The 12,337-nt window shown below is 44.8% G+C and overlaps 1 protein-coding gene across 1 annotated transcript in view; it reads right to left on the bottom strand.

Annotated features, from left to right (window-relative positions):
* The window catches only part of VPS37B (VPS37B subunit of ESCRT-I), a 29,313-nt gene that overhangs the window by 9,743 nt on the left and 7,233 nt on the right, over positions 1 to 12,337 (bottom strand). The window contains exons 2-3 of the mRNA XM_035098229.2: positions 915 to 1,086; positions 411 to 493 (exon numbers count right to left, since the gene is read on the bottom strand). Coding sequence (XP_034954120.1) covers positions 411 to 493; positions 915 to 1,086 — 255 coding nt within the window. The remainder of the gene's footprint in view (positions 1 to 410; positions 494 to 914; positions 1,087 to 12,337) is intronic.

Here is a 12,337-nt window from a genome sequence, read left to right as displayed (position 1 = left end):
TAACACAATTTCTGTGAGTGCCCTGACAAGCTGCTCTGTCCTCCCAGCTAGATTTTCATGCCCATTTCCCTGGTTTAATCTGAGAAGGAATAATGTCACATGCCCAGTTCTACAAGGTCAAGCTGCAGCACTGAATGCTGGGTTCAGAAGGGCTCCAGCAAAACTCTCTATCATGGAGACACCAATCCTGCTTCCCAGTTGAGCCACTGCTCAAGCGGTCCTGTGAAAACAGTCATACTCAGGGAAATCTTTAAATCGGTGGGCTGTTAAAGTAATCTGTATTTTTCTGCAAGCTCTTTTAGGAGAAGTGGTAAACTTGCAAGATTGCATTGAGAACCCAGAGGGGACAAGAGGTCCTCCAATGCCAGAGGCATGTTGGCAACTTGATCTCCTAGGCTCTTTTCACTTACCTCAGTGTCTTCTTCAATTTTAGCCCCTTCTGTTTGAAGCAGTGCTAGAAGGGTCTCCAAGGAAGCATTGCTGGATTGTCGGTCTAAACAGAACAAAAGAGATAAGAGATATTAATCAAAGCAAAATTGCTAAATGAAATATTGAACTTCAGACATTTTAGTAAAGCAATTCTAAAAATAAAAAATATCCCTAATAATGGGTGCTCTAACTCAGGGGTGGCTATTGTGCCGTTCTCCAGATGTTGGCCATGCTGGCTGAGCCTAATGGGAGTTGCAGTTCAAAAACATCTGGGAAATCACCAGTCAGCCATCCTGGATCTAACTGAATAAATGTGGCAGCTTTAGCTACTTACATTTCTACTGGCCCTTAGACAGCAACACCCTGTATGCATTTACACCAACCAACTTAGAAATGATAAATATGATTTGCCACAGAGAGTTCTACTGCATGCCCATTCTGCCAGACACTTCAAACAGGAATATGCAGAAAGAAGGGTTCATTACCTAACTTTGTTTTCTTTATTTGATATGCTTCAAAGATAACCTGCAGTTCTTGATATTTTTGTGTCAATGCAGCCTTCAGGGCATCCAGCTTGGGCTGATATAAGAGATTGCCTTCTGCCAGGCTGCGGTTGCTGGCGAGAGTCATGTCCTTGCTAAGCTGGACATTTTGCGCCTGCAAAAGAGAGAAAGTGTTAAATGGGCAACATTTCTAAGGATTCTATTACTGACTAAACATAGTAGTCAACACCACATGCTAGTTGTCTACTAGCAGGTATACTATCTAGTTGCAGCAAAGGAAAATATGGGACCAGCTAACATTGGTTCCTCCCCTTCCGGTGAGGGAAGGAGGGAGAAGAGATGGCAGGATTTGGATGCTACAAAAGGCGGTTATGACCTAGGCAGCATTAGGCATTAAAATGAGGGGGCCCAGTGCAAGCACACAGAACTGGTGTTAATTAGCAGGAGGAAAGGATGTGTTGCTATCGGATTTTCTGCCTCACTTGAAAAAGCCTGCATGTACAGCCTCAAATCAGACTAGCAAGAAATGCTAACTCTCTAAAAATAAACCTGCCATTTCAATCTAGTGGATGAGGGAGGGCAGAGAGAGAAGATAGGTTTACAAGAGAGGGGCTTGGAAAACCAAACATTACATGGAAAGTTGGCTTGGCAGAATCTCCCATGAGATCTCTAATAAGATTTGTAGATCAAAGGGGAAATTGTAAGATCTGAACTTGGTCATTCAGCAGAAGTGAACAGCAGGATACTGTTTCTTCTAATGGGATAGGGAGGACAAAGTCCTGTTTCCTTGATTATACAAATCTGATAAAGAGCTCTTTATTGCATTCAGGAGTTAGCATGCACATAAGCTACTCTCAAAAAAGACTGGATATCTTCATTTGTTGCCTAATGCCTATATATGCTTCCTACATTTTAATGTACACTCACACCCACACAATTTCTGTCAGTCATTCAAGGCAGCATAAAATTAAAAAAAACTGTATTACAATCTGAATTATGGTGCTGGAGGAGACTCTTGAGAGTCCCATGAACTGGAAGAAGATCAAACCTCTCCATTCTGAAGGAAATCAACCCTGGGTGCTCACTGGAAGGACAGATCGTGAAGCTGAGGCTCCAATACTTTGGCCACCTCATGAGAAGAGAAGACTCCCTGGAAAAGACCCTGATGCTGGGAAAGATTGAGGGCACAAGAAGAAGGGGACAACTGATGACGAGATGGTTGGACAGTGTTCTCGAAGCTACGAACATGAGTTTGACCAAACTGCGGGAGGCAGTGCAAGACAGGAGTGCCTGGCGTGCTCTGGACCATGGGGTCACGAAGAGTCGAACACGACTAAACGACTAAACAACAACAACAACGAATTACAATCTGATAGGTAACACAAATATGGGAAGGGAAGGAGAACATTAAGTAAGTCAGGTACCACCAAGCCTTGCACAAAATGGACTGCATCCAATTAAGTTTACTCATAGTAAACTCACTGGAATTAATGGGGCCTGCTAGTCACATCCATCAATTCCAATCACCAGCATTGGATACAACCCAGTGTTACACACAGATTTTACTTTCTTGTCCTGGTGATCTACTGTACCTCAGATCTTTTCAAATGGTGTCGCAACATGTAAGCGTGTCAGCTGCAGTGTGTAAATGTGTCTCACAAAAGCTCCCGCGCTCCTCCCTGGGCTGGAAAGCGGTTAGTTTAACCTCAGGTTTGCTAGTAAAACTGAATTACTGTGTCACAAAATGATGCATATTTAAAAATTGTGTCACTAATATGAACAGGACTGGGGTGGGTGTGTGGCAACAGTACACTCAGTGCTCTGCTGAATCATGCCTCCTTTAATCACACACCAAATTGCAACACCACCCAAGATGTTAAATCACATAATGAATCATACCAAACACCCTTCTAATCCTATCCTGTTAATAGGCCTCCTAGAGGAAAGGGCTAATAGCTGCTGAAAGACACATGATGGTGACTTGGGAAGTCCTGGACAGCAGCTATTTAGGCACTGTGGGAAATAGATGCTTAGTCAGGTGGGCCATTGGTCTCATCAAGCCAGACTCTTCGGATGACACTCCTGAATGGGTTTTTTGGGGGGGATATTCCGAGTTTAATTAAGCCTAGTCCACCAACATCCCTTAAACCCGAAGTTTAAGATCCACTTAAGCCAGGGGCCGGATCGCTCCCGCAGAGATCCTCCATGGGCCGGAAATCGCGTCTCTGCATGTCCGTGGCACCTGAAATCGCTTCTGCACATGCCCAGATGCCGAAAATGGCGCCTGCGAAGAAGCGATTTCTGGAGGTGCAGAAGAGAGCCCCCACACCACGCTGTGCCAGTTTAGCGCAGCGCGCAGGGACTCGCCGAGCGGGCGGCTCAGTTCAGGGGCAGCTCATGGGCCGGTTAAGTGACCCTCATGGGCCGCTTTTGGCCCATGGACCTTAGGTTGCCAACCTCTGACTTAAGCTAAGAAAAAAATGGAAAGTGCATGATTTAGAGAGTGGATTTCTTCTTTATATAAATTGTTTATTCTCACATGGCTCACTGCACAATTCCCTTCACTAAGTCTTCTTATGTGGCTTGCTCTTAATAATTCTTTCCAATTCATCTGCCTACTATCTCTCCCATCTATTTTTATATCTAGAGGACATTATACACACTAACTCACTCACTCCCAACTAAAACTTTTATATTATACAAAAAACCCAAGCTAATGTCTGCTGACTCTGGACATTTAGCTTTCAGAAGCCCGTGTATAACTTAGCATTATCACCTTAAATATTTCTGTTAGAAGCAATAAATAACTCTGTGCTCCCAACTGGTAGCACACATGGGTTTGCAAATGTAGCAAATATAGGACTACTTTTCCACCCCATAAATTAACAAAGCTGAGTGTTCCTGTCACATGGGAGCAGTAACTAAAGCTTACTAGGTTTCTCCAACACAGTTACATCAAGAAGGGTAGAAAATGCTTTCCAAGACAGTAAAAATAACATTTCCCAAAATTATTTTTTAAGAATAATTAAATTAATAATTAAATTAAATATAAAAAAATTATTTTAAAATAATTAAGACAATAAAACAGTTAGTGTGCACTGAGTGTCAAATACACCAACAGTGGCTCACAGCCAAAGTAAAAAAATTATCAAGGACACCAGAGGGCCTCACATGAGAGGCAGCCACACATTTATTAGATTTATACAGTGCTTTTTTCTGGGGGGGGGGACACAGGGGGACGGATACCCATAAACATTTTGTGAATCTTTGTACTTTTATCCATTTACTGTATTTATTTCTTCCGATTTGAACTATAAAATAGTGATTTTCTTGAGTCAAAATAAGAATACCCCTAAACATTTTTTAAGGGGAAAAAAAGCACTGGGTTTATATACCACCCTCGGGGCAGTTCATGACTTCCTGCAAAGAAGAGTTGCTATGAGATTCCCTGTTCCCCTCATAAGATACTGGTAGTTCCAGAGTGGTTTAGCAATCAATCCCTCTTTCCAGGGAATTCGGTAAACTGTAGTATTGTGAGGGGAACAGGGGTCTCCTAGTAACTCTCAGCACTCTTAACAAACTACAGTTCCCAGGATTCTTTAAGGGATGCCATGACTGTTTGAAAGTGGTGAAATATTGCTTTGAATGTATGGTGCAGATGGGACCTCAAACTGATGAGCAAGGAATACACTCCCCAAAAAGAGGTGATGCATTAATGACTACCATAAGCTCCACCAAGCTAATGACTGATGTTAGGCAAGGAGAGGGGAATTATGTAATTGTCCTTTTTATTACATTACTAGATTCTAAATAAGAGTCAATTATGAAAAAGCAATTGGGTTGCTTAGTTCATGAGCCTTTCCTACCTGCAACAGGGGAAGCAATTCATACTAGTTAAAAGACTTTTTGTATCCTCAACTTCAAGCACGTCCTACAAGTTCAGACACAGTGTGGTGGAACAGCATGTCAAAAAAGCAGATCTGCCCCATGCCAGCTCTGCTCCTCTCCAACCCAGCAATTTATAGCCCCAATCCCTGCATGTCCCAGCCAATCTCGTTATATTTATGCAGTTTCCAGCTCCTGTCAACATCACTAGCTGCTGCTTGCAGGAAAAAATGCTCAGCTTAACAACTTAAGGACACAAAGTAAGTTATGTGATGAATCTGATTAATGAGACATTACCTGCCATTTTACAGTGCCTCAGCTCCATTTTAGGAGGCAGCTAGCTAGCAAGTAGCCAGTTTTAGCAGAATGTGCCTGTGTCTTATTTTATTTTAAACAACCTGTAAGTACAAAGTGTTTGCCTTAAGCTGTCTGGAAAACTCAAGACCAGGGGTAGGCAACCTAAGGCCCATCAACAGATAGATCTGGGTGTCATCAGCATATTGATGACAACCCAGCCCAAAACGCCGGCAGGGGGCGCATAAAGATATTAAAAAGCATCGGGGAAAGGATTGCACCTTGCGGGACTCCACACACCAAGGAGTGCCGCAGCGACAACTCCCTCCCTAGCGCCACCCTCTGTCCCCGACCTGAGATAAAGGAGTGCAGCCATCGTTGGACTGTGCCCTGAATCCCCATGTCGGCAAGGCGGTGGTCTAAAAGTTCGTGATTGACCATATCGAAGGCTGCTGACAAATCTAAAAGAATTAGCAGTCCCGACCCACCTTGATCTAGCTGTCTACGGAGATCATCTGTTAAGGCGACCAGAGCCGACTCGGTCCCATGACCAGGGCGAAAGCCAGACTGAAATGGATCTAGAGCTGATGTTTCATCCAGAAACCTACCAAGCTGTTCGGCAACCACTCTCTCAATTATCTTACCCAGGTACGGAAGATTCGAACCCGGGCAAAAATTGGATAGATCTAAAGGATCTAGAGATGCTTTCTTCAAGAGCGGGCGCACCACTGCTTCCGTCAACTCCTCTGGGAAAGTCCCTGTGCCAAGGGACAAGTTGATGATCTCACCCAGGGGGGCCCGTACCTCATCTGGACATGCTCTAATCAACCAGGACAGGCACGGGTCAAGGGAGTAAGTGGTGGGCCTTCCAGCTCGAAGGAATCTGTCTACATCGGCAGGAAGTATCCGATCAAAGTGGTTCAATACTGGACTCAAAGACAATCGCGGGGCCTCCAGTTCTGTTATTGTTTAGTCATGTCCGACTCTTCGTGACCCCATGGACCAGAGCACGCCAGGCACTCCTGTCTTGCACTGCCTCCCGCAGTTTGGTCAGACTCATGTTGGTAGCTTCGAGAACACTGTCCAACCATCTCGTCCTCTGCTGTCCCCTTCTCCTTGTACCCTCAATCTTTCCCAACATCAGGGTCTTTTCCAGGGAGTCTTCTCTTCTCATGAGGTGGCCAAAGGACTGGAGCCTCAGCTTCATGATTTGTCCTTCCAGTGAGCACTCAGGGCTGATTTCCTTAAGAATGGATAGGTTTGATCTTCTTGCAGTCCATGGGACTCAATAGTCTCCAGCACCATAATTCAAAAGCATCAATTCTTCGGTGATCAGCCTTCTTGATGGTCCAGCTCTCACTTCCATACATCACTACTGGGAAAACCATAGCTTTAACTATACGGACCTTTGTGGGCAACGTGATGTCTCTGCTTTTTAAGATGCTGTCTAGGAGGAAGGAGTGGAACCACTAAATAACAGTGCCCCCAATTCCTCCCAGGGGTCCCCAGACTACGGCCCAGGTGCCACATACGGCCTCTGAGGCTCTTTTATGCAGCCCCCGGGGACCCCTGTCGCCCGCTGCCCGCTCTTACCAGCGCGGCACGGCTGCAGACTTCCGACCCGGAAAAGCAACAGAAATAGCTTGTGCAGACACGTCATTTCCGGTGTACTTCTGGGTCGGAGGTGGCTTCTGCACATGCGCACACGCTACTTCTGATGCTTTCCAGGTCGGGAGTGTGCCAGAAATAGCATTTGCACATGCGCAGGCAGAGCCGCGCGCTTCCCCACCCTCCGGCCCACCACACAATCGGCACAGTGGGCATCCGGCCCAAAGCCAGGTAGGTTTGGGGACCCCTGCTCTAGACGGTCCATAAGGATGCCATGATTAATTGTGTCAAGGCCACTGAGAGATCCAGCAGGACCAGGAAACAGCTTTCACCTCGGTGTGTGGCCCGCCAGAAATCATCAACCAGTGCGACCAAGGCAGTTTCAGTCCCATGATGAGGCCTGAATCACAATTGGTATGCCTGGAGTTGTTCAGTGACCACCTGCTCAATCACAGTGTCCAAGAATTTAAGATTTGAGACTGGGCGATAGTTGGCCATATTGACTGGGTCCAAAGATGGTTTTTTAAGAAGTGGTTTAATAACTGCCTCTTTCAGCAGGTGTGGGAAGACTCCCACACAGAGGGAGGCATTCACTACCCCACGGAGCCCATTGCCCAGCCATTCCCAGCTCACTTTTATGAGCCAGGATGGGCAAGGATCAAAGAGACAGGTGGTCAGTTTCACTCATCCAAGCAGCCTGTCCACATCCTCAGATGTTAACAGAAGGAAACCTGACTATTTCATTGTCTAACATGGTATATAAAAGGAAGCAAAATCCATTTTTATAAAGAACTAGCTGACCCGGCCACGCGTTGCTGTGGTTCTTTCCTGTGATCACCCCCCCTGTCCCGATCCATGACGTATCCTGCCCCTCCTCCCTGGCTCATCCCTGTGTTTTGGTTGTCCCCTGGGGAGTGTCGGCCCCTACCCCGGTATCTTCCTACATTGGCCCCCACCCTTGGAGAAGGAACTGTCAGTTTCTGGGTTCCATTTCCCAGTATTTACTTTTGTCTGAGCCCTCTGTTGTCCCCTCCCCCCTGTATCTCCATACATTGGCCCCTACGCACGCATCGTGAACATTTCTATATATTTAGATTAAGGATCGGGGGTGATGATGTGCCCTGGGACCCAGAGAACTACTTTAAAAATCCCGACCGGGGGGGTCCAAATAGCGAAGCCCCACAGCCCCGTAGCAACAGACAGGCCCAGACAGAAGGAGAGGGAGTCATATGGGTCACTTGGCGTGGGCCTCCAAATCCAAAGGGGGCCTCGGTCAGCATATTCACAATCAGTAAAATGAAAAAAGTAAAAAAAAGGTTAAAAACAGGGCCACATTATCTACCTGGCCCGGGCCTCTGTCTGGCCCTGCAAAAAGGCCTGAAGAACCCGAGTTGTTCAGTTCCATAAAAAAACCCAGGAAGTGGCATGGGGAAGGTAGGGGGTTGTAAATTGGGGGGGGGGAGTTGGGCACTGCAAATATCTGAGGACTTAAACTGGGGAGAGAAAGTGCATGGTTGTTTTTTTAAAAAAAGACGCAGAGGCTTGCAATCAGTTGTAGTATATAAAGCCCTTACTTAAAATGGCAGCTGGAGCCTCGCATGTGACACAACATCCACTAAATTATAAAGCGAAAACCCCTCGCTGTGCCCCCAAGTGCATGTTAGGAGAAATGATGAACGACTGCCTAATGCTGCCAGGCATTTATTAATGCAGCTGCCGTTTTGGTGGTTGTTGGAAGTTGCTCCCCCCACCCTATGTCAGCCCATGACCTATTTGGGCTCCTCCTCCCCCCACCTCCCACCCAGGGCTCCATTTGGGATAGTAGAGGCGAGGCCTTGGCTTGGGCTAGTATTTAAATGTGACCCGAGGCCTCTGCCCTGTCTCTCCATTCCTTGGCCCTGGCCTGACTCTGTGGGTTGTCTGGTAATGGCCGCCTTGGTGGTTCCAGTTGCTTGGTTGATGACATCATTATTTTGTGGGTGTGGCGTAGACTCCATGGTGAGGGAGGGGATTAGGAGGAGGAGCTGAGGGAATAACGCCACTTGAGGGCACTGTTTGACTTGGTGGAAAACCAGGTTTATATCTGCCTAGGTGTGAGATTTAAGGGATTTTCTTTTCCAACAACGCTCGGGGAGTGGCCTGGATCGTTGTGTCAAAATTTCAGGACGATCGGTCAAGCGGTTACGGAGAAAAGTGGAACACGCACTTTCACGATTTTTACATTTATATATATATATAGATGAGATTCAAGGAATTACAACAAAATGTTGGCTGGGGACTTCTTTACATTCAACTAAAAATGTGAAGACAAAAAAAAAGGAATGAAATGGAACTATTTCAAATTCAGTTTTTTAAAAAGAGGCTGACATTGTTCAATTTACACAGATTAGCTAAGAATACTTACCACCTGCTTTGCAAATGGAAGTGAAAGTTAAGGGAATCGATAAGACTCCTTGGAATATTAGCAATGCAACGGATTCAAAATCAAACTTCCAAATGGTATCATAAGCAAATTCCCTCTGGACCTTTCCAGACAGAAGAGGGAACACTCTCCTCATTTATGGTCCCATTAATTTTATGCTGGAACTCTGATAACTGTATTCATATAACATCACAGCTGAGGGAAAGATTAAGCACACCAGAAGCAACAATCTGGATTCAAGCCAAATTGGAAACTAACTACAGGCAACATCACATGCACAAGAAAAGGGGTAATTCAATAAGAAAGGGAATACAGTCAAACCTCGGTTATCAAATGTAATCTGTTCTGGAAAACCATTCAACTTCTGAAATGTTCGACAACCGAGGAACGTCTTCCAATTGGTTGGAAGAGCTTCTTGTACTCAAGCGGAAGCCGTGTCGGACATTTGGGTTCCAAAAAACGTTTGAAAACCCGAGCATTTACTTTCGGATTTTTGGCGTTCAGGAGCCGAAACGTTCGAAAACGGAGCCGTTCGAGAACCGAGGTTTGACTGTATTTGGTGGAAAGGTAAAATTCTTCAAAAGCACACCTTTCTGTCAAGGAAGCAAGCCAGCCCAACAGAAACAAACTAGCCTTGTACTAATAATAGTTCCTTGTAACCTGCCAACAAGGCAGGAAAACAGAACAAACTCCTGAGATAAGAACAAGACCAGATTTCAAAGCAGACTGGATTCTAATTATATAAACACTACTTTGGATCAAAGATAGGAAGGTGCAGTGTGCAAAATCCAACAAGCTCAATTTTTAAACTGAACTACTGGTTCAGAAAGAAGGCTGAAGTGGACAAGACAGGTTAACACAGGCACAACAGAGACTCAAACTGCAGGTGCATATGGGCCATGAAAACCCCAGTTGGCTCTTACTGTTTTGCAATGGTTGCTGATGCCCTGCCTGTATCACTGTGGATGGGAGCAAAGCACTTAGAGAGCCAGAGTGTAAAGTCCAGCTGAGGTACTGACACTAATCCCATTTCCATTCTCATATTTGGGTGTGTACGTATATAGAGAGCAGCAGATGGGCTTGTATGTGCGCAGTATGTGCATTTACCTTCTGCTGGTATGCCTGACCTAAGGTGGGTCAATAACATTTCATGTTCTGTTTTTGTACATCCAGGAGTTGGGTAGAAGATGGAATTTCAGTAGGTACAGTTCCTTGACTGCATAAGAACTACTTATGAGTACATTTCCTTTTCATCTGGTCACACAAGAGGAGTGCGGAACCTGCAGTCTTTGACCTAATTTCATGCAGGTAGAAGAAACCAGGGGGGGACTCCCCTTGCAAGTAATAATTTCAGATCTCTGAAATTATTACTTGCAAGGGGAGTTCCCCCCCCCTGGTTTCTTCTACCTGCATGAAATTAAGTCAAAGAAGAATCTACTGTCCCCACAGTGCAACCTTAGAGAGATAAAGGGGTGGTCCCTCCCACTGCCTACATGTGATCCAGATCAACCTAGGGGGAATGCAGCCCTCAACAGGACAAATATAATTAAAAATTAGTGGGTAAAGCATTGAAAGGTTTTCTAGTCAGTAAAGGTTGGAGATCTAACAGGACTGCATAAGAATCAAAAGACAATTTTCTGCAATGCTGCTATTTAATGACCCATAGTGTCCTTGCCTTGACTGCAAACAGAGCACATCCTGGTATCCCTCTTCCCTCCCTAACCCAGTCATTTTTTTGTTCTCTATATAACACGGAAGGGACCTCTGTTTACAAAGTGCAGAGGGAGAAGCCCTATTACGTAAGACAGGCGGCTCAGATTCTATTGTACCAAGTTATTTTAAGGTGGTGTATGTTTTTATCTAAAAGCCCGTTTGAAACAGCACTCTGTCAGTCCAGAAAGCTTCCTAGAAATATGGAGTAGGAATTCTTCCACAGGAATTCCACCTGTCCCCTAACTTGAATCATTTGGAGTAGGTTCATGTAACTGCAGGAATCCAATCAATACCATGACTATTGTTTGTCAAAAGTCCAACCCATTTGCAAGATTCTGAGACACAAATATTCACCTTGAGGAATAAATAGCGCATCATAAACTTAAATGTGGAATCAATTTTACATGTATTACACAGCTTCAAATTAGTGGCAAACCCAGCAAAAAACTGAAATTCAAAGCAATATTCAGAACACTTGGCTGGAAAAATCCAGGATAAAGTAGAAAGCAAAATATATATCTGCATCATTGCAATCCAACACTCATGTGGGTCTTGATTCTGAGTAGGTTAAGCATAGGATTGCACTGTATATCTAACAGAAGAGAAGTGGATTTTTTCACTGAGTACACTAATGTTTCACACTTATGCAACTGATCATTAGATATACAGCAAAGAATCCTCTGGAAACCTTTAAGCCTAGAAAGTTATAAGCTTTCACAGAGTACAGTCCACTTCATCAGATGCAGCAGATTAACATCCCCCCCCCCCCGTCCCTCCACAACAGGATATGGTTTTCCCAGCATTCAAGCTTAATACAGATCCAGCAGCTTCCATTTGGGCCACCTAGCAAACTTTTTACCCAGGTCCTCCTCTGAATTCTCTCCCGTTTCAGAGAGTTTGTTGCGTAAGTTTGCAGGTACACACATAATTATTATATTTTAATATTTCTGTTGGAAGCCGCCCAGATTGGCTGGGGAGGCCCGGCCAGATGGGCGGGATATAAATAAAATTATTATTATTACCACCCTTGTGGTGCCCTCAAAGATCATCAGATTGTTTCCTAAATTTTCATAGACTAATGCCAACTCCTTCTGATGCCTGAAGAGATATTACACACATACACAAAAGATTACCCCGTCTGCACACATTTTAAAAATCAGTTGGCAAATTTAGTTCAAGACCACAAAAGCTTGCGCCACAATAAGATGCCAAAGGGCATGCTTTCATATGCCCAGTTTTATTGCTCCCCCCCCCCAATTACTGCCTTGTGCTGGTACAAAACTAAGCCTTTGCAGTATCACCCCAAACTGCCCCTAATGTCCTATTCTGGATAATCTCACTAAAACTGTGCAATGAGACTGTATTATTATGCCAGGGTGACATAAGTTTATATCTTGTAGACATAGGCTTTTCCTAATTGGTGACCACAAGAGAGAAGAGAAAGCCTGTAGTTATAGGCATGTTTAATTAGTAGCCTTAAAAC

Source organism: Zootoca vivipara, chromosome 17 (genome assembly GCF_963506605.1).
Source record: "Zootoca vivipara chromosome 17, rZooViv1.1, whole genome shotgun sequence".
Lineage (NCBI taxonomy): Eukaryota > Metazoa > Chordata > Lepidosauria > Squamata > Lacertidae > Zootoca > Zootoca vivipara.
The sequence above is the reverse complement of the archived record's forward strand: the minus strand, read 5'-3'. Positions and strand labels throughout refer to the sequence as shown.